General features: G+C 34.1%; 1 protein-coding gene across 1 annotated transcript; it reads left to right on the top strand.

The window, feature by feature from the left end:
- The first annotated feature begins 566 nt into the window (after positions 1 to 566).
- Positions 567 to 18,644, top strand: LOC120165153 (tRNA:m(4)X modification enzyme TRM13 homolog). The gene is made up of 10 exons (XM_039174736.1): positions 567 to 706; positions 812 to 877; positions 975 to 1,286; positions 1,362 to 1,614; positions 1,735 to 1,792; positions 2,119 to 2,205; positions 2,332 to 2,457; positions 2,556 to 2,694; positions 2,850 to 3,090; positions 18,600 to 18,644. The coding sequence occupies exons 1-9, from the start codon at positions 630 to 632 to the stop codon at positions 3,076 to 3,078; spliced, it is 1,347 nt and encodes a 448-aa protein (XP_039030667.1). The 5' UTR covers positions 567 to 629; the 3' UTR covers positions 3,079 to 3,090; positions 18,600 to 18,644.
- The last annotated feature ends 5,809 nt before the right edge of the window (positions 18,645 to 24,453 follow it).

Below are 24,453 nucleotides of genomic sequence, written 5' to 3'. Positions count from 1 at the left end.
TCCCTTTTTATTATATATACTAATTTATCATCATTATATATTAATATATTTTAAAGAGATTTTTTATATAAGAAGATCATAATTTAAATTTATATTCGAGTTCGTAGTTTCCATTATTATAGACAACGTAGAATTGAGTAGATATCGATTTCAAGTGCTGTAGGGGTGCTCATCATTCCCCACGCGTAATCTACTCTTAAACTATTTTCAAATAAATTTTTGATTCCACGCAAACTGATTTTATCTTTTAAAAGATTTTTACCTTGAAATCTCTTTAAAAATACATTTTGAGATATTCAACCTACCTAACTCAAAAGATTGAATTTTTCATTTTTCACTGAAAGTCGATATTAGCTCCTTTTTCCCAAGCTTAAAGGACGATTCCACCAGTCGAGATACTTAAAATGGTAAAATTTATAATGTTAAACATTTAAATTAATTAAAAAATAATTTAGACAAAAATGATATAATTTAAATATTTACTTATATATTAAGCCCCAAAATAAAAAGTATAATTTAGATTTTTTTTATATTAAGTGTTTTTTATTTAAACCTTAATAAAACAGAAACAAGGTCTGGTTTAGTTTCCTAGGGCACAATAAGTGGTCGCCGGTGAACCGAAGAGTAAGATGATGGAGAATCGCTGCAAATTCTGGGTTGCCAAAAAGAACAGATTCTGTTCAAACTCTCCTTTCAAAAATTCCTTGTTAGTTCCATCCCTCCCTCTCTCTCTACCCCTTTCTTTTCTTTCGTTGAATACGTAATTTTATCAGTTCTTTTTCTTTCTTTCTAATAATCTAATTGTTTCAAGGTTTTGTGGCAATCACACTCCAAGGACCAATGACCAGTGGATTCCATGTCCGATTGACCCTTCTCAGTAATACCCCCTCTCTCTCTCTCTCTCTCTCTCTCAATGCTTTACTCCTCCAGGGGAAAAAACAAAATTTTAACATTTTTTTGGCTTTATTTTGAAGTTGTGTGCTTCAGGAAAACATGGGAGGACATCTAAAGAGATGTCCTATACTCAAACAAGCTCAATCATTGAGCACCCAACCTTTTTACCAAAAGGGTGTCAATGCAGGCAAAGAAGATGAACAACAAGGACAGGAAACCGTGGATGTAACCTCTGAAATGAAGAGAAATGCTGTTTATAGCTTGAACATATCCGAATTCTTCCAGGTTATTAGAAAGATTGAGTCGGTTCATGCACGAATCTGTAATGATATTAAAGAATCTTATAAGATACCTGAAGCTTGTGGCTTATGGATTAAGGGAGAAGTAGACAGGTGTGTCAAGTTCAATTGAGCAGGTTGTTTTCCGTTGGAATTGTTTGGGTTTTAAGTTGAGTTAATTTTTGACAGGAATGTGCCATTTCAAGAGAAGCATGTAACACAACAGGCGTCGATTCTTGGGAACTTGGAAGAGTTTGGGGTTTTGGAAAGGGTTGTTGTCAAGGGAGAAAAGTTTGAATTAGTGGAGCTATCTGAAAATAGCAATGGTGTTCCTGCAGTGGTTGAGTTTGGAGCAGGGAGAGGATACTTGACACAAATGCTTGCAGATTGCTATGGTATTAGAAGGGTATTTCTTGTTGAGAGAAAGGCATACAAACTTAAGGTTAGTTGAATCGGGATTAAATTTTTAGTATCTGCAATGATTTTATATGCTTTAGGTTCATGCCATGTAATCTGGATGTGTTTCTATGTTCTTTGATTGGAACCTTCTTTGATTTTCTAGGCTGATCGGTCTTTGAGACAGAAAGAGAACTTGATATTAGAACGTTTGAAAATCGACAGTAAGGTTTTCGGGAACTTTATTATTGCTGATGCTTTTTTTTTTTTAGTTTCTCCATTGAGCTCCATTCTGCATTGCTTTCCTTTCATTGACTTTCTTTTTCTACAATTTTATCCACATGAAGAACTATTAGCTTATGACCTTTTACATAGTGATCATTATTCTGAACATTTTGTTGAATTTTGTTACTTGTACGAATTTTGATAATCACTAGTGAAAGTGGGGTAAATCGAAAGCATGTTTTCATACGAAACCACAACCTTTTGAGTGCGCTTAACTTCCCTAACCTTCACTTTGTCACCGTATCATGAATTTTTACTTCTGCAGTTGAGGATCTGAACTTGAATGCTGTCAAGTCATTGCAAGGACTTCCTTATATAGCTATTGGTAAACACCTCTGTGGCCCTGCAACTGGTAAGTTATTACATCTCTGCAATTTCTCGTAAACTTGACCGTTGAATGTCACAATGATTTAGCTAAATGCTAGACCAGCACAAAGCATTCTTTACCGTCTCTCACTGTTGAAACTTTTCAATGCAGATTTGACGCTCAGATGCTGCCTGGTGAATGAAAGGAATGTCGAACAATGTGGAAGTAATTGTCACCTGAAAGGTCTTGCCCTAGCAACATGCTGCCACCATCTTTGCCAATGGAAACACTACATAAGTAATTTAACTTTCTGCCTTACATCAAACTAAATCTACGTATAAATTCATCATACCCTTCCTTTGTAAACTGACTGTTTAACGGGTGTGTCCCTGCAGATAAGAAATACTTAACAAGTTTGGGTATCGGCAAGGAAGAATTCCATGCAATCACATGGTTTACCAGCTGGGCGGTGGATGCTGATCATGGTTCAGATCTTTCTGACGTTATCGATTTCAAATTGCATCCAGAATCAATGTAATATAGCATATTTTCTTGTTTCCATTTCTTTAGAGCCTATCCGACCATGGATATGTTTCTACCTTCGTAACATTTCGGATTCACAAAGAAAACTGCATTTGATCATTTTCCACATTTGTCTTCTAAAAGCACATTCGGTTTCCTTGTGGCAGTGAAAAGGAAGAATGTGCTGAGGATGCAAACGGAGTCGAAGCCATTGCGAGGAGTATGAAAGCTATCGAGAGAGCAAAGTTAGGTTTTATGTGCAAACAGATAATTGATATGGGAAGGTTGATGTGGCTCAAGGAACATGGACTCGAAACTCAGCTTGTTAAGTATGTTCCATCAAGCGTATCGCCAGAAAACCATTTACTAATTGCCAGACATGTCGATCATTTCTAAGTTGCCATGGCATTTGAATGGCTCTTGTGGTTATTACTTCAGCTTTTTGAATCCTGACGTTTGTTACCAAACTCTTTTCTCCATTATCTCGATACCACACCAATTAGGGGTGTTTAGATTAATCTTTAACTGTTAACAGTTATTGTTAATCGGTGTAACTGTTATCTTTTACAGATTAGTTAATCGTACTGTTAAAGTTAAATAGTTTTGATTAATCGAACAACTAAAAATAATGGTTAACTAATTTAGTTATGGTTATGAATTTTGATAAATTATAACTGTATTTTTTTTTAGAAAATAGAATTAAAAGTAAAATTAAAATGAGACCATTGTTTTTTGGAATTGAATGAATATTTTTAAACTAAGGGAGCCAAAGAAGAATTTTATAATTGTACTTACTGAAATTGCACAATTATGAGGGGATAAGAATTAATGGTAGTTCTGTTGTGCGGCGGTTAAAATATGGCTAAAAAACGGCGTGACCGGTTAAAATTTTGACCGGTAATGTTATATCATTTAACCGGAAATATTATCAAGTACAATAACATATTAGGTAGCGCTTATATAATGTAATAGGTAGCACTTATATAATAAAATAGACATTTAACCAGAAATATTATCAAGTACAATAACATATTAGGTAGCTCTTATATAATGTAATAGGTAGCGCTTATATTGACCTATTTTCGAAGTAAACCGATATATTTATACCGGTAACATTGTAAATTTACCTATTACATTATTATTATCGCTTACGATGTTTTTTAGATCGATACAATTTTAAATGTATCGACACTTTATGCTTGCACCTGGTTGGGCATTCATATTTCATTCTGGAAAAAAGTATCGACACAAACTAACAACGTGTCGATACATTATTTAGACCTATTCTCTCATAAAACCGGTATATTTATACCGGTTACATTAAAAATTTATCTATTACATTATACTTATGGGTTTCAATGTTTCCGGGATCGATACTTTTTATAAATGTATCGACACTTTATGGTTGCACCCTTTTTGGTATTCATTCTGAACCAAAAGTATCAACACAAATTTAGCAAGTGTCGATACTTGATGTTGACCTATTTTATCATAAAATCGGTATATTTATATCGGTTACATTGTAAATTTACCTAATACTTTATAATTATCGGTTTCGATGTTTTTGGGATCGATACTTTTAATAAATGTATCGACACTTTATGCGTGCACCTCGTTTGTGCATTCATCCTGGACAATAAGTATCAACACAAATTACACAAGTGTCGATACATTATGTTGACCTATTTTCTAATTAACCGGTATATTTATACCGGTTACATTGTTAATTTACCTATTACATTATAATTATTGGTTTTGATTTTTTTGGGTCGATACTTGTATAAAATGTATCGACACATATTTAGGTAGTTATTGTACATACCTAAATATGTACTGCGAATTTAATGTTGTACCCACCCTTTAACTACCACTACCAATACCACATCCTATTGAAAGCAACACGACTGAAACATGTTCAATGAACCTTTGCTTACATCTCCATCAACTCCGAGACCACTGAACTTGCACACCAAAATTTTTGCCATGGATCATACTGATGCTGACAATGTTAAGCCAATCGAGGAATGCCATGAATTACATAATGTTGATGAATCTGACAGATTGGTTGGCCATCTCTTCTGTTCATGTGATCAAGCTTGGTACTTTTACAAGGGATTCGCATGGGAACATGGGTTTAGTGCACGTAAGGGAACAACACGGCTTGACGTGGAAGGGAATGTGAAGACAGAAGAATTTTGTTGTTCCAAAGAAGGTTTTCGAGCATCAAAAGTCAATATTGTTAATCGTTAACGTGCTCATACGACAGTCACAAGAACAAGATGTAAGGCTAGAGTCGTAGTTACAACAACAAATACAAACGATCAGTGGGTTATAAGTAAGTCTTATCAGGAACATAATCATGCATTGTGCACACCTGTTATGACACCATTTATGCGTTCTAATAGAGCTGTAAGTAAGGCTGATATCGATGAGGCAACAACATTGAAAGAAGACAGTGTTGACACATCACAAGTAATGAACTATTTAACGCAACAGGCAGGGGGCTATCATAGTGTTGGATTTACACATAAAGACCTCTACAATGCACTTCAAAGAGGTAAAGCAAAGGAAATCGTCGATGGGGATGTGAATGCGCTTATTGCCTACTTTGATTATAAGAAACATGATGATCCCGGGTTTTTTATGACATACTCGGTAGACGAATCAGGGGCATTGTATAATCTTATTTGGTCGGATTCTACATCGAGATCAGATTACACATGCTTCGGTGATGTAATTGCGTTCAACACAACGTACAAAGATAATTTGTATGGTCGCCCAATTATGCTATTGTCGGTGTCAATCATCACCATAAAACAATTGTGTTTGCCACTGCCATAATCGCCGACGAGACGTCTCAATCTTTCGAGTGGGTGCTACAGAATTTTTTAGAAGCCATGATGAATAAATCACCTATTTCAGTTGTCACCGATGGGGATAGGGCAATGCAGAGGGCTATCAAATCTGTTATCCCTTATGCTAAGCACAAATTATGTTTTTGGCATCTTTCTCGCAATGCACAAGCTAACATTGGTGACCCAAAATTTATAGCAGCATTCTCAAAATGCATGGCTTCTTGGTGGACAACCGAGGAATTTGATATTCAATGGCATTCGGTTGTTTCAGAATTCAACGTCGAAAAACATCCATGGGTGATTGAGAAGGGAAATACACGACACTTATGGGCACAAGCATATCTAACCGGTCATTTCTTTGCCAATATTCGCTCAACACAAAGGTGCGAGTCTATGAATGCTTCACTAGAGATTGCACTGAAACTCAAGAAGACATATTTAGATGTTCGTACAATTAAAGATGGAATTAGTAGAATGCATATGAACGAGTTAAAAAGTGGATTACTTAAGTTCTCATACGAAGCCCTTCCAGATCACAAAACTGTTCGACCTTGAAAGCCATACTGTGCGATTTTTACCCGTGAATCTTTTTGTGCGTTCCAAGATAAACTTCTACGGGAGACATTGTACCGGATTGAGGCAGAGATTCAGTCCTTATCAGATGAATGTCAACATTATATTTTGTCAAAGTACAAATAAAAAAATAGGAAATTTGAAATTAGTTTTGATTCTCGTACGAAAACCCTAATTTGCTCCTGCAAAAAATTCGAGACCGTTGGACTTCCGTGTCGCCATCAACTTCACATTTTGAAACAATTGGATTACACATATTTTCCCGAGACTTTGATTCAAAGTAGGTGGACTAATGATGCGAAGGCTTCTGCACCTAGTTATGTTGACTTGAATGTGTCTCCAGAAGTGATGCAAATGGCACAGTTTGCTGCTCTATGTTCAACGTCAAGTAGGTTATGCTACATTGCATCAAAGACAGACAAGTCTTTCAAAACCGCAAGAGATGAGATGAAAAGACTAATAGAAGAATTAGAGAAAACTCGTTTGGTTTGAATGATTCAGTCAACCAGAGCATTGTAGTAAACAACGTTCGTGACCCTGAACGAAAACAACGCAATCGAAAAGAAGTACCGAAGAACAAGGTCGAGAAGATAATTAGGCGATGTGGGTACTGTAACGGTGAGGGACATAACAAACTAACATGTCCTCAAGTCAAGCTTAGTTTGAGTATAATGTAAATTATACAAAATTAACCCTATATTTACAAAATTTACTCTCTTAGTCTATTTTTATTGTGGATTACGCGACCGTTTAATATTTCATCCGCATCATCACATAAATACCAAACAATCTGTAGAGTATAGTCTCCCGCAATCATGGCCGGAATCAATTCTGTAACTAGGATTATCCAGGTTAATCTTGTTGACAGCATAGCCAATAAAACCTGAGGTTTATTTACAAAGTGTCGATACATGTTGTAGACCTATTCTCTCATAAAACTGGTATATTTATACCGGTTATAGTACAAAATTACCTATTACATTATAATTATGGGTTTCGATGTTTTCGGTATCAACACTTTTAATAAAGGTATCGACACTTTGTGCGTTCATCCTTTTTGGAATCCATTCTGAAAAAAGTATCGACACAAATTTAACAAGTGTTGCTACATGTTATAGACCTATTCTCTCATAAAATCGGTATATTTATACCGGTTACATTGTAAATTTACCTATTACATTATAATTATGGGTTTCGATGTTTTTGGGATCGACACTTTTTTAAAATGTATCGACACTTTATGCGTTCACCCTTTTTGGCATCCATTCTGGACAAAAATTATCGACACAATATTAAGAAGTGTCGATACATATTATAGACCTATTCTCTCATAAAACCGGTATATGTATACCGATTATATTACAAAATTACCTATTACATTATAATTATGGGTTTCGATGTTTTTGGGATCGGCACTTTTAATAATTGTATCGACACTTTATGCGTGCAACCCTTTTGGATCGACACTCTATGAAAATGTATCGACACTTTGTAGGTTCACCCTTTTTGGCATCCATTATGGAAAAAAAGTATCGACACAATACTAATAAGTGTCGATAAATGTTGTAGACATATTTTTCATAAAACCAGTATATTTATACCAGTTACATTGAAAAATTACCCATTACATTATAATTATGGGGTTCAATGTTTTTTGGGTCGTTACTTTTTATATATGGTTAGACACTTTATGGGAAACTTTAAGTTTGGATACATTATAGAAAATAATTATAAATATACCGATATTTCTAAGTATGAAAACTTTGTTGTGGAGATCATAGAAAACATTTCTTTAATAATGTGTTTTGATACATTTGCACGCAGATGTAAAATACATTAATAACTAGTATTGATATTTCAATAATCCTCAAATGTATCTGTATACAAAGAAGCAAATATGGAATAATTAATGAAAATATACACACAATATAATCAAACCAAAAGATACATACACAACAATGTTCAAATAATGTACCGACAACGAAATTAATCCGATGAAAAAGGGTTATTTCTAACGAAGTCCGGAACATTAGGCGCCTTCAACAAATTTTCCAAATACTCTCGTATGTTTCCGCCTTTTTATGAGGACATACATAAATAATTTCAATTATCAAACTAATGAGGTGCAATTTTACTAACAATAAACTAAATTCGCATAAGCATGAATAAATTTGTGTCATACCTAGAGCACTGTCGTTCGAATGGGAAGCAACGTCAAAGGTATGTGGACATATGTAATTGTATTTCTATATAAACACATAAATTGTTAAAATAATCAATGTATGAACACCTGTTTAACTGGAAAAAAATATTGCATAAATGCAACTTACCGGATTATAAATCATTTTTTCCGCTGAATCATCGACCAAAAGTGTATTTAGCTCGTTAAAAACAGGACACGCGTTTCAAACATCATTGAGATCTTTACAGTAGGTAACATTATCGTATGTTTTGTATTTTTCTTGATCCTGTTCACAAACAATCGAACATAAATATGTAGGAATCATAGACAAAGAAAAGTCAGCAAACTGTAATGACATTCATCTTACCCAAACGAATAGAAAATGCTCAGAAAATAAAGGTAGTTTCTCAAGTACACGGTCGACGTTATGCATGAGATTGTAATCAAGTTTTAATGTTAACATTCAATTGTTTATTAACAATTTTGGCTACAGTAATTCAATTGCTCAACAGTTCTAACCTCATCTTGGAAGACCAAATGACAACAACAAAATTGTCTACACAAAATTGCATAAATTCAAATAATCCTGTTCCGAGGACAACATATACAACATGAAGAAAATGAGATTAAAGTTCTACGCTTATATGTTAAAATAATGGATACAAAAGAACAGAATTAAAACCTGCAGGCAGTCTTGGGATATAGGCAAGGACACCATTGAGATCAAAAATTAAAAGTTTTCTTGAAGGCAGCGTTGCAGACACGATATACTTGTTTGGATCATCATCATCAATATCGTCGTCATCTTCATCGTCATCTCCATCTTCATTGACCGCTTGGTTGTCCACATCTGTTAAAAGAAAATAAAATACATTTCAGAACGTGTAAAAGTTTAGAAACATAAATAATGAATTACCTAACTCGTTTGATGTCGTTGACGTAATTCGTCACGTAACATTGAGACTTCATCGCGCAATGATGAAATATCGGCTCGCATTCCACTCACAAGGGAATCAATATGCTCCCGAAAATTAACCATGTATTCCATCATGGTCTTAATTGTGACATCTTCTCCAACTGGAGCTTCTTCCATCATTGCGTCTCCAATTAGTTGCTCGTCTTCATGGCCAATGGGGTCCATTTTCTCCCTCTCTTGATCTAATCTGACCTCCTTGACACGCTTCCAACCGAGTTTTTCAACAAAATCATATCCCGCTTTTTTAATAATAACATGTCAATCTTGCGGGGTAATCGAACAGGGGCGTCATACGAAAAATCAACTTCTTTCTTCTTCAACAGATGGGTGATGACACATCCATATGGTAGTTAAGTTGAAATTGTTGCTCCCTTTGTGACCATATATACAATTGTATTAAATATTAGTTTAGCAATGTTTGGAGCCATTTTGGATTTGGATTTATACTTTGCTATCCACCAATAATCGCTGTCTCAAAGCATTGAATATTTTCCCCCACTAGGCCGGATATACCATGTGAGCATTTTGTGAAACACTCTCGACTCTACATCTAGGTGAATTGGGCTATTTATAGCAACCAGTTGTATTGTAGTATCTAAATTATTTTCATCTGAATCCCCTTTATTCTCGATTCCTAGACCCTCCACAATAGTTTTCGGAGATATATATATTTCCTTCCCCATGACATGTGTATTAATTCCTATTATATTAGTCTTATTAGGCTCGTGCTGTAAGGAAGCATTGTTGTAGAAGACTCTAACTAGGTTGAGGTAATATTTTGGTTATACACCAAGGAATTCAAGCCAACCCCAAGATGTAAATGTGGGTTTAAAACTAAATGCATATTTATCATCAAACAAGATACCCATGTCAATGACACGTTCGGGACGAATCTTCCTTACTTTAAAACTCGTCTGCCATCTTTGTTTCTCTATATCGGATCTAAAGTTCAAAGTTTTGAAGGACCTGATTTCCTTAGAAGAATCGTTTGTTTGAGAAGGAGGTTGTGGTTGAGAAGAACTGGGTTGAGAAGAGCTTTGAGAAAGACCGCGCTTCTGACGTTGACGTTTTGGAGCCATTTTGGGTGTGGATGCTATTACAATGGAACACAAACACATTCAGGAAAAAAAACTCCAATATACAAATTGATCAAACCCATAAAATATCGATAAATTTACCTGAATATCTGATCGTCACTGTTATGATAACGCTAGTATTCGTCGGAGAGGAAGAGTTTAGAAGCCTTTAGGTTTAGGGTTTATCGATTTGGAGTTTGTATCGAATAAATAATGAAGGGGGGAAAACACGCGATATTTAAATTAGTATCGACACAAAATTAAAAACGTGTCGATACATGTTGTAGACCTATTCTCTCATAAAACCGGTATATTTATATCAGTTACATTGAAAATTTACCTATTACATTATACTTATGGATGCATATGTTTCTGGGATCGATACTTTTTATAATTGTATCGATACTTTATGGTTGCACCCTTTTTGGCATTCATTCTGAACCAAAAGTATCGACACAAAATAAAAAAAGTGTCGATACATGTTGTGGACATATTCTCTCATAAAACCGGTATATTTATATCGGTTACATTGAAAATTTACCTATTACATTATACTTATGGATGCATATGTTTCTGGGATTGATATTTTTTATAAATGTATCGACACTTTATGGTTGCACCCTTTTTGGCATTCATTCTGGACCAAAAGCATCGACACAAAATTAAAAAAAGTGTCGATACATGTTGTAGACCTATTCTCTAATAAAACCGGTATATTTATACCGGTTACATTGAAAATTTACCTATTACAATATACTTATGGATGCATATGTTTATGGGATCGATAAATTTTACCTATTACATTACACATATGCTGACTTATTTTTTGGAAACTTAACGTTTGGGAATCATAATGGATAAAATGTTGGAAACAAATCAGTGTTTATTAATTTTTTCAGTAAAAAGTCTATTTACATTGTAAATTTACCTTTTACAACAATCTCTATATATCGTACGTATCAACATGACTCTTAATGTGTATAAGAAAATGTACAACAACCTACTGCTAACTTTTCTCATCTCATACATAATTACATTCACATACAAAATTATAAATCTTATACAAAATTATAAATCTTATAAAAAATTAACCCTACATTTACATCATTGCATCCTTTTGTTATTCTTGTGTCTCATTGCATCTTTTGTTATCTCATGTCTTCATTGATTTTGATTGTGGCTTACGAGATTGTTTAATATTCGCAATCGATCCCACTCTCCAACAACCTATATTCAAATTGTAAGAACGTTAAGTATTGTAAACCACAACATTCAATCTACGACTTTTAACAATTTTACCACAAACAAATTTTTAATTCCACTTATAAAATCATCAGTTGCCCCTGTAGAACCGATCGATTCCATCCATATCATCACAAACATGCCGCAATCATATCTGTTACAAAATTTGAAAACCACACATGTCAATTATGAATATTGCATAAATTAAGCTTTCTATTTATGATAACATCTCATACCCATTCAATTGCTTATTCTTCTTATGCTCCACAAATTTGAAATTTTTCAAGGGGAACTTTCCTAGAGATCCACAGTATTCAACCCAAATGTGTTTCTTATTATAAAAATCTAATATTTTAATCTGCATTAAAAAAGAAAAAGTTATGATCCAAAAAAAATTATACATTATAATTTACATAATGTCCTTTCATACATACATACATACATACATACCAATCTCTTAGCATTCTTCACTCTCTGTTTAGCTGCTTCAGATGTAAACATACTATCATATATTGTTGCAACACGATCTACCATATCCAACACCAACAGATACCAATGTGAATTATGGTAGTTTATTGTGATCATGATCTGTAACAAATTTCACACCCAATTTGACAAAATTCAGCATTCTATACCCGAAAACATCATTTGCAATTGGTATGGTGTCTTACATTCTCACAGTCGGTGGATTTCACATAGTTATCCAATATGGGACCCCAAAAGGTAGCAATTCTCTCAACACTTTCTTTTTTGTTGGCATCCAACGCCTGTTGCTGCAATCACGCAACAAACATTATTAATTTACCGTCTATAACACTACTTTTCAACATTTATTAATTTAACTCACTGCTAAGAGGTATGAAAGGTAGCCAATCCTCCGGAGTGACTTTTGAGAATCGTAGCATACTATCCAGGCGAGAAAATCAATAACCTAACAAAATTAATTACACAATCAGAACATATTCAATAAGTTTTAACATTTTATACTTCCTACTTACTACACCGCCTAACTATTCTGTAGGCTTCAACGTTGCAATGTCGTATACACTAGCGAATTGATTTCCCATTGAGATTACAGAATATCTGTATAAATCATTAGGATTAATATGTTGTCATGAAATATTTAAATATCACTCACAACAAAATATATTTCACTTACCCCGATTCTAACTCACTATTCCATAAATAATCACAAATTGCAGCTTCAATGTCATCAATTCCGCTTGGAATATCCGCTTTTTCAACCTACAATTTTGCATACAAATTTTTGTCACAACAACATGATAAAGATCAAATTAAGTTTTCTTTTATTCAACTTACCTTTTGCTTCTTCTTCTGGGGTGCAGGACATTCCGAATCCAAATCTACTGCTATAACACTCTCCGGTGTATAAATGACATCAACTTCCTTCCTCCTCATTTCTTCCATCTTTTCTTCTTCCTCCTCCCTTCTTTTCTTCTTCATATTTTTTCAGTTCCTCGTATTTTTGCTCTACATAGCTCTTCATCTCTTTTATTTCACCCTACAATTGATCTCTTTCATCCAAGTATTGATCAACCACCCCCTTCACCCCCGTAAGTTCACTCCTCAATTCCACAACGTCCTTCACCACTCCATCAAATTTTTCACCCGGCACCATCTTAAGATCACCCCTTAACACCTCAACTTCTTTCACCACTTCACCCCTTAACACCTCAACTTCTTTCACCACTCCATCTATTTTTCCTTCCACTTCCCCCTTATGCCTCTCAAATGTATCTTCGACTCTCTCAAGTTTCTCTTCGACTCTTGATTGTTTTTGCATGATATCAAATTGGATTTTTTTATATCAGCCAATTCAGACATCAAAATGTCGAAGTTACTCTATTTTCCCTCACCGTCATCCCCCTCACCGTCATCCCCCAATACAATCATCTCTCATTTCTTCTCCTCTGCCTCCTCTACCTCCTTTCCAATAACCTTCAAAATTAAATTACAATATTAAGACATTGATTATATTCTTAATATTATTTAATTACATTTATTACCATTTCTTTCTTCCTCGGTCTATCCAACTTTAACTTCGCCATCACTCTAACCACCTCTTCCTTCCCCCATGCACGGATGCGTGCCACTCTGGTTCTTTCATAAGACAACACTGCCTCACAGCCCGACCAAAAATCGAACATGTGCAACATGCATTTATAATAAAATTTATAATTTTATATAATAATTATACTATCATTTTATATAAAAACACAAAAAAGTTCTTCAACTCATTTACCTCTAAGATTGCTATGCACCCTTTGAGGTATCTCTCGATGCCCTTTTTAAAGGTGATTATTGATTCAATCAATATCGAATGAACATATTCAGCCCAATTGAATTCACCCTTCAAGCCTTCACCACAAATGAGCTTCATATAGTCCTTGGTCGTTGACGTATCACCTGTTGGACAAAGAAAGATACCGATAAGGTACAATTGAACTCTGCCCTTCAGCTCATCCCCCCCGTAAGATCCACTTTTGATTTCCTCTTCAATTTCAGCATACATCACCTTATGCTTCAAACCATATTTGGAGGGAAGTGCTTTCTAGTCCTTACTCTTACAGACTTCTACAACACTTTTGCCTTCATTTTCTACTACCCCCAATACGGCTGCAGCACATGAGATCCCGACAGGAAATGAAAAATCACCATACTTAGCAATACATTGTTTGACATCAAATTGCGCCCTCAAGGATCGACAAAATTCCCTTCGAATAGGTCGATCCCTTACTCCTACCAACGATCCAAAACCTATTTCTCCTAGCACATTCAAGTGACCCTTCTCCTTAAGGTATTTAATTAATGAATTCACCCTTTTAATGTCGCACCTTGTCGACACTTCCTACATTTTTTAACATTATATAATGTTATAGTTCTTATATATTTTGTATCAACGTATTTACAAAGTTTAATGAATACCTTATTTTCATGTGCTTTCCTCCGTTCTTTGTATTCTTTACTATCATTCCTTGACTGTGTGATGTAAAGTTTCTTTTCAGCATCACTCATCGAATTCCATTTCGACCTCACATCTTTTGTCACCTAATATTAAGCATAAACGTTTCTTAATCAATACATTAACACTAAATAATACTCAATGTCAATTTCATTTTACATACCGAACCGCTCTGTATGCCATCTTCCTTCATCCTTTTGCATTCGGCCATACTGTCAACATTTAAAATTTGTAATCAATTTAAAGTTCTTAAATACTTTAATCCAATTACCATTTCAACAATAATAATAAAAAGACATTGATACTTACTAGAAGTACATATATCCACCCTTTGGTTGCTTTCGAGTCTCGACCTCAATTTCAAAGTCATCTGCGCCACCAACAATTTTTCCACCCATTGACTCCATTTTTCCTTCATATATCAGTTTACAAAAATCAAATCAAATACTTGTTACATACACTTTATTCAATATACAATTATAGATAACTACTTTTGTTGTAAAACGGTTTTCTTCAAAAGAATTTGAATGGCCACTACAAAATGTGTCGGCACATTTATACAACCTATAATATAATTTTCTACCTATAATATTTAATAAAAGTATCGACATTTATATTTTACCTTGAATATCACTTTCTACCTGTAATCGGTCCCAAATGCTTCTTTACTCCAAAACCCCAAACAACACATAAAAACCCTATTTGCGATTATTGTAATAATAAAAAACTAGAGTTTTGACAACATAATTTTCGAATCGACTGCAGCAACAAAACAAACAAACTTCTCTTTAGAAACGCCTTCTGAAATGCAGCAACAATTATGCTTCGATTTCAAAAACTTGTCCGTTCTATCTATTTTCAGAGGATATTTAACTATGACTTTTATATTTTCATCAGATATGTTATTTATATTTAATCGATACAACTAAAAAAGTGTCGATACTTTTATATCAGGTGTCGATACTTTCGATAGGATAATTACCTATTTCTTTGAAAGTATCGATAATTTATAAACATACTTATGAAAGTATCGACACTTTCAATATATTCGGTAGCGCTTTATCGGTTTTATCATTTTGATACCGGTTTTATCATATTTTTACCTGTTATATCGTTGTGGATCGATACATTTTTATAAAGTATCGACACTTTATAAGCGCTAAAACTGCTTCTCTTTTAAATTCACAAAGTGTCGATCCTTATATTAAAGTATCGACACGTTCAAAATATCCGGTAAGGATTTACTGGTATTGTCTTTTCGTGACCGGTTTTATCGATATTTTTACCTGTTATATTGATATAGATCGATACATTTTTAATTTGGATCGACACAAACCGACAAGTTAAGTTTGCCGGTTGTCAATTTTTTTAATATTTCTTCATGACTTAGACCTACTACATTATTATTACTCAACATTTCCGGTAGCGCTAAACCGAATTTATTAAATATCTTTTAATGTATCCGGTAACGCCATATATTAATTGTATATTAACCCGCCTTTCCTGAGACATTCTCAATAATTAAAAATTTTACCTAATCAGTGATTGGGTAATGGATGGTCATTTTTCTAATCCCGATGAATATCAACATGGCGTGGTCAAGGTCTTTTTTTTATCAGATATTAGGATGAATTTTTATTAAATTTTTTGAAGTTGGATTAATATCTGTCGGATTTAGGTGAAATTCGATTTGTCTTAATATATTATTAAAATATTTTTATTGTATAATTATTTTTATAAAAACTTCGTGTTGTGTTAACGCTAATATTTATTAAAATATTTTTAAAGACACATAATACATCTATTAAAATATTTTATAGTATAAATTATAAAACTTTAAAATTTTAATTTGTATACTTGTATTGCCTTTGAAAAATAAGTTTATAATAGATTGTAGAAGTTGCGGAGCCATAGTTTGGTGAGGGTGTGAGCTACAGTTTGGTGATGGTGGACACATACTTATCTTGAAATTTAAATTTTCTTCCATTATTTATTTGTTTTACTGATGGTACTCACCCTGAAATTTTATTTGTGCTACTAACATATATGTGTTTTTCGACACCATTTTTCGCCCGGGCGGGGAAAAGACCGATACCGACTTTGAGTTTTATATTTGAAAATGAATCTTCGAAATGTGAGGAGTCGCCCCCAATCATTTAAGGTGCGAATGGGACACCATAAAAACCGGGTATTTTAATAAAACATTTTATTTTTATCAAAATATTGAGTTTTAAGGTATGTGAAAATCCAGAAACAAGCGCCCAAAAATTGGTACCAAGTTGATTATCCTATATTTAAAATCGGAAATTTTGAGTTCGATATTTATTTAATTTGAAAAATCATTACGGATGCAAAGTTGAAAAGGGTATTCGTTTATTGAGACCGATAACATTCGCTCCCAAGCGTAAATGCAGGAGATCAACTATTGTACCTAATAACCGGACACTGCCTCGATTTTAAAAAACATGATGTGATCTTTGAAAAGGATGTCGACCTATTCCGGAAATTACCAGTAGTCACCCCCTAAGCATACTTGCGGGAGATATACAATTAATTCCCTAATAAGTGAACATTGCCTTAGGTTTAAAAAATAGAATGCTATTAAACAAATTTTTTATTTAATCCTAATTAAGCTAAGGTAAATTAAAGGTTTTTTCTAGCTTAAGGTGTCAAATTATGAAAATTAAGGAACCTAGGGAACTAAACCTAAATGTAGGCTCTAATATTTACCCTATTTGATTTTTAAATCAATTATTGAATCGAATAACCGAGATGGTCCCTTGAGCATTTAGGCGAGGGCCGACTCGAATTAGGTAAATTAAAGGTTTTTCTAGCTTAAGGTGTCAAATTATGAAAATTAAGGAACCTAGGGAACTAAACCTAAATGTAGGCTTAATATTTACCCTATTTGATTTTTAAATCAATTATTGAATCGAATAACCGAGATGGTCCCTTGAGCATTTAGGCGAGGGCCGACTCGAATTATTTCCTAAATTTAAAGGACTAGATTGAAATCTAACCTAAAGTAGAGGCTCTATTTAACCTATTTAATTATGTCAAAATTAAAATACTAATCGAAGTTTGGGGACTAAGAAGCCAAGATCTAAAAATACCGAGTTCTAAGAGACTTAAAAGCTTAAGGACCTAAATTAACAATTTCTAAGGTTAAGAAATAATTGAAAACCTAATTATAATCTAAATTATCAAACCTAAAGTTTTTTAGAAAATATTAATTATTAATAAATTTTAAAACTCGGGCAATCGATTCGAGTAATTGGGCATCTTATGCGAAAACTCAACTCAAATTTCTCCCTAATAAAACTAAAGTGTCATCATAATTTTGAAGTTTGATTCAAATATTAATCTAATTTAAAATTAAATATAATAATTAAACTATGAAATAAAATAATTAATAATAAAATTAATTAAAATAACAAATAAATAAAAATAGTAAAATAAACATAAAATAAAAAATAAACATACATACATGGACTTAATTGCATAAATATTAAATTACTAAACTAATAGGGAATAAATTAAACATAAAATAAGAGCTAAATTAAAACAAATTAAAAATGAAAGGACTAAATTGAAATAAAAAAAACATATTTAGGGACTAAAATACAAAACATTTGTATTCTTCAGGGACCTAAGAGCAATTTTTCAATTTATTTAAGCCTAAAAAGTAATCTGCTAAATTAAAAAGAGAAAATTGCAAAATCAGTCCATAAAGATTTAAAAAAAATTAAAAGGTCTCTACACATGACTAAAGTGTAAAAACATGGTTAAATAACGGGGATTAAAAAGAAATTTTACCAAAATAAATAAAAATAGGTAAATAAAAGGGAAAATTACAGATTTAAACCCTACAAGACCAAAATTTAAAAACACACTTAAATTACAGAGCATGCATAATATAAAGGTAAAATAACAGTTTTGGTCCACTCAATGGCCAAATTGCAAAAACAAGACAAAAGTTTAGGGGGTTAAACACAATTAACCCCTATACTTTTCTTAAAATAAAATTTATTTTTTTACCCTCATTTCAACTGAAACTTAGATAAAAAAAAAGCCTTAGGAGCTCTCCCCCTCCCCAGCCAGCAGTAAGCCGGCCACCTCTAACCGCCTCCGGTCACCACTCTGACCGTCGTACACGGTGGCCAGAATTCTCCAAACTCTCCAAAAATGACCCGCAACCTAGATCTACCCCTAGATGCCAAATCTAGCCTATAACGACCTTAAACACCCCAAAATACTTCAAAAAGCCTCAGTCTCCTCATGCCCTGGTGATCTCCGCCTCAGACGAACGCCCCCGACAACTTAGGTAACCATGAAACTAACCCCTCTCTCTCTCTCTCTCAATTTTTAATACATGAATATATAATATATAATATATAATATAATAATATTACTTTTGTTTCGAAACTAAGAAAAAAAATAGGAGAGTACATTTAACTCTAACAACTCTTTTTGATGTTTTTTTATTTCTTTCAAAAATAGAGGGTGAAAACCCTTTTTATAGCTTTAGTTCAGGGTTTAGAAACCCCGAAATATAACAAATATTTTATATATTTTTCCTATGAAATCATTACAATAATCTGATATTTGTGTGTGAACTTGGATTGAGTGTTGGTTGCTTATTATGTTCTGAGTTTCTGACACTGCAAGGCTCCGATCGGTGGTAGCAGTGGTGACCAAAGAGTGGCTAAAACGGGTGATAGCAGCTAATTGGGAAAAATGGTGGCGGTGGCTATGGTTTAAAGACCCTAACAAATTAAGGTTAGATTTGGGCTTTGACTTGGGCCCGGGTCAGGTTTGGACCCAATTTTGGTTTAGTTTGAGGTTAATTTAGGGTTTGGTTTAGGCCTAATTTAGGGTTTAGTTTAGGCCTGGTTCAAGTTTGATTGTAAGAGGGTTTAAGGCTTTAATTAGATTTTAATTGGGGTTTGGTTTAGGGTTATTTAGGTTGTTCGATTTAGTTTAAAAAATGGTGATTACAGCTGCCCCTCTTTGCTCATTGATGTGAAACGAGAATAAAACAAAGATAAAAAATCATTTTTCATCTTGGTCTCTTCTTGTCACGCTGCGAACTCTTCACTAGGAATGTCAATTCTTCTCCTTCTGTGAAATTCGTCGAGTCCTCGCTGCAAATGATGTCCTCTTGCTTCGTTCTCTTGGTCGAGTCTTGATCTTCAGTTCTTCAAGCAACGGGGTTTTTCTCATCATGATCTTTCCACTATAAATGTTGATCCCTTAAGTGAGCGTTACTGATTCGAAGTGTTGTGTGAATGGAGGAAAATAAATGTTATCCCCTCTGGTGGGGTGTTGCTGATTCGAAGTGTTGTGAATTGAGTAATAGTAAATGTTAACACCTCTGGTGGGGCGTTGTTTGTTTTAAGAAGAACAATCTCAAGTGAGATAAATCTTCCGTTTCGAGTGAAACTATCTCAAGCAAGAAAAAATCTTATGTTTCGAGTGAAACTATATCAAGTGAGATAAAATCTTCTGTTTCGAGTGAAATTATCTCAAGCGAGATAAAATCTTCTGTTTCGAGTGAAACTATTTCAAGCGAGATAAAATCTTCTATTTCGAGTGAAACTATCTCAAGAAAGATATAATCTTCTGTTTCGAGTGAAACTATCTCAAGCGAGATGTTGATCCCTCAGTCATTGTTGATTTGAAATGCCGTGAATCGAGCGACATGTCAAACAAGCTCTTTTCATTATGAACTTCTTCTCCCTCTATCGGATGAGTTCTTCTCATTATTAACTTTCCATTTGAAGTGTTAATCCCTCAAACGAGGCGTTACTGATTCAAAATGTCGTGAATCGAGCGTTAGGTTGAAAAAGCTCTTCTCATTTTGAACTTCTTCTACCTCTGTCGGATGAGTTAATCTCATTATGAACTCCCCATTTGAAAATGTTAATCCCTCAAGCGAGGCGTAGTTGGTTTTAAGAAAAACAATCTTAAGTGAGATAAATATTTTGTTTCAAGTGAAACTATCTCAAGCGATATGTTGACCCCTCAAGTGAGGCGTCGCTGATTCAAAATGTCGTGAATCGAGCAAAGGAAATGTTGAAAACATCCTCCCCGAAGGTCTTATGGGTGGCCCGAAGGACTTATCATCTTGCTCAAAAGACTTATAAATGACCCGAAGGATTTAAGCATCATGCTCGAAAGACTTACTAATGGCCCGAAGGACTTATTCATCAAGAAACCCTTGAAAATCAACCTTAGTTTCCTAAAATCTTTCATTTTTAGTTATCATTAAGAAACCCCTTGAAAATAAGGCTTAATTTCTAAAAACTCATTTGAAAACATCAAGAAACCCCTAAAATTAGGTTTAGTTTGTTTTAAAAACTCATTGAAAATCATCATCAAGAAACCACTGAAAATCAAGCTTACTTTCTTTAAAAACTCTTTTGAAAATATCATGTTGTTTGGGCAACATGCCCCCACATCAACGTAATGATTCTTCTTGTATTGGGTTCCTCAATTCTTGAGGTTCTGCCACTCGAAATATAATTCCCTTCATTCAAGGCTTGAGTTCTGTCTTTTCCTTCTTTTATTTTCTTGAAAAATCTGTAACAAATGTGCTTTAATGCAAAGATGAAAATTCATATATGTATAATGCATGTTTTTCTTGATTAATAGCAATGAAAATGTGCTGAAGCAATCTTCATTCTCTTCTTGATATGTTCTTCTTCATTCTGTTCTCACACTAAGGTGTACTATTGCATCTTTTTGCAAAAATCTGCTTTTCTTGCTCTTTAACATTCAGGTTTTTTGCCCCAACTTCTGATTACGAGCCTCTAAGTTTGAGGGACCTCTGTCAATTTCCATGTTAAACTCTCCAGAGAGATTGTCCTGTTTGAAAATATTTTCTTTCTTTTTATTTTTAAAATATGGAAAGTTCGTTTAAGAAAAATGTCCTTCTTTTAGGCTCACATTTGAAGCAAATCACAGAACATGAGTTCGCTAAATATCAAAAGAATCAACAGATCTTTTAATCTTTCAAAGTTATACCTCTTTGACAAGTGTCAAAATTGATGAGTTGGTTTCAGGTTAGCTCCTTAAAGTTTCTAAGGTTTCAGTCATTGAAATGTTATTTCTTTTTCGGTCTTTGTGAACCTTACGGCATGTCCCTCTTCTTTGGCTTGGTATTTTAATCAGAAGCGGACAAAATAACGCAACTAGTATAATTAATCACTAGACTTTCTAGAACACTTTTGTTTCGATTCTCTGAAATCTTTCATTTGTTCAAGCTTCATAGACTTCCCTTAGTAGAGGTAGTGCAGGGACATCAGTCTAAATAAATTTCGGAGTGCTTGTATGAAGTCGACTATAACAGGTGTTCCTCAACTCCCTTAGTCCATTTTTATTGAAACTCATTATTAGATCAACTTAATTTAATTTGCCATTGTTTGGTTAGTTGAATTCAGCTTTTTTGTATATATATTATGATTTCCTTCATTGGGCTAGCTGAAGGGTTCGTCTCATTACAAGATCTTTGACTTGACAATTACAGTGGAGCAAACATCGAACTGCTAAGTATCCGAGTAATGTCATGGTTCGAATGCAATCTATTCATAAAGCCAGGGCTTTTGAGTTAACTCTATAACCAATTACTTTAGCAGAATAGCTCAGCTTTATTGTATAATTTATAGTAATAACTTATTAACCTCTTGAGTATTCAGATTCAGAATTTCTTATGCTCATCGAGAAGAACCTGTTATAGTCTAGGTGTCTTTGATAGTCAAGAAATCCCACATTTAGAGCTCAGTTCCTAAACAACTGACCTAAACTAAATTCGTCTATTCCACTATTCCATTTGCAAAAATTAAGATCATCACTGAACGTCCTCAACAGAAGTGTAGTCTAGGAAGTTTTGTAATGTCATACACAAGAGATGCCCTATGTTGTCTGCTCTTATTCATACTTTAATGCCAAGCCTTTTGATCATTTCCTCATGAGAGGAGAAGGCTATAGTGGTCTCTGTAAGAGAAGGGTATGGGGTTGTATCATCTGTGGTAAGGTCAAGGGTCATTGTTTTATCAGTTTTCAATCTTGTCATTTTGTCAGAGATCTATAACTCTAATTTTAAAAAAGTTCTTTTAATCCAATAGATAGTTAAAGAATTTCGAGTCTGAAAATTACTCATTGCTCATAACCTCAGAAGGTAGCATTTTATTTAAAATGTTCGATTGTTAAGTGACTTGCAAACTTTTTAATTAAAAAGAAAGAAAATAAATTCAAACAAGACAATATGCGAGTGCATCAAAAGTTTGTAGTGGCTGCAATGATTTTTCTTGGTTTGCATCAGAATACCCTGTCATTCATCGAATGTCCATGCCCCTGAATCGATTAAATGTTAAACCTTGCACTTCAATGCCCCACAATTCTCATTAGTATGCCCGAGCTTCCCATGTGGTAGCTACATACTACATTAGCATCATGCCCCTCAGGAAATGGATATTCTTTTGGTTTAGACTGAACTAGAGTCACAAGATTCTTCTCAACTAGTAACGGGAACAATTCTTCATATGTCATCGGAATTTCACCAATAGGGATCTTCTCTCGGGTCACTCTATAAGGTTTGGTCTCATGAATAGATGAAACCTCACTATATTGACCTCATATCCTTTTATGACGTCAACACTATTAGAGCCTCTTATCTTGCCATTCTTGATAGTTGTTTCGATCATTTCCCCACACATGACAATGTTAGAGAAATTCTTGATGGTAGTTCCTATCATGTGATCAATAATTGAGGTTTTAATGTATTGATGAACATAGTAGCGAACTCATTTTTGGTCACTAGTGGTTGCACTTGAGAAGCAATGTCCCTCCATCATTGCGAATATTGTCGAAAGTTCTTATTGCGCCTCATCTCCATGCTTTGCAATGTGATTCGATTAGGGCCATATCCGTGATGTGCTTGTATTGACTCCAAAAGGGATGGTAAAGTTGCCTAGATCCCTCAACTTAGGCAGCAACTTGTTGGTTAAAATGACACTACACTCTTATATGAGCACAATGGTTTCGATATCATGAATCTTTTTTTTATTGGCTAATAACTCTTTTTATATTTCCCATAGTTGGAAATTTAAACAATTGCATCAAGAAAATGTATCTGGACTTGGAGATTCTTCATCATGATATAGAATTGTCAGCACTCCTCATCATTCTTTTCTTCATTGAACCACTGAGGAAAAGAAATTGGACAAGTAGGGTTTGAATGTATCGACATCTTGGGTGGTGCAGATGTCGTTGACATATCAAGCATTGACATTGTAGGTACTGATAATTTCTGGTGTGTTTTTCGAACTTCCAGCCTCCTTACTTACTTCATTCCTCACTTTTCTTGACCTTTCATGGGTCGCTATTGAAGGTTGACCACTAACGTTCTTAGGTTCCCTAATTTGTTTGCAACTACAGTGCACTTTAGCTTTGGGACTCTGCATGTCACTAGGAAAGTTCCCATGGGGTTGTGTGTTAATTGATGAGGTAGTTACCCAAATTGCATTTCCAAGGTTCGGATAGAAGAACAATTTCCTTGGACAATGGCCTCGGTGCGTGTGATAAGCTCTTTCATTAAGGCTTCTAATAAGGCTAAGGGATCAGAGCTAGAAGGTTATGAGTAATTGGATTAACAAGATATAAAGGCGTTGAAATTCTAAAACTGATGAGACTATTGAGATTGTGGCTGCGAAATTTGTTGACTGACTAGGACAAGTCGATTGTGATTGCATTGGTTGGTTACTAAATGATTGCTAATTATAATTTTGTTATGGGAATTGTTTTTATCTTTTATAATACTCGAGCACTGAGTAAAATTGCTTGAGGGGTTGTTACTCCTAATTCGATAAGCATTGGATTGTTGC

Source organism: Hibiscus syriacus, unplaced genomic scaffold (assembly GCF_006381635.1).
Source record: "Hibiscus syriacus cultivar Baekdansim isolate YM2019G1 unplaced genomic scaffold, ASM638163v2 tig00111582_pilon, whole genome shotgun sequence".
NCBI lineage: Eukaryota > Viridiplantae > Streptophyta > Magnoliopsida > Malvales > Malvaceae > Hibiscus > Hibiscus syriacus.
This window is presented reverse-complemented; position numbering and strand designations above follow the sequence as displayed.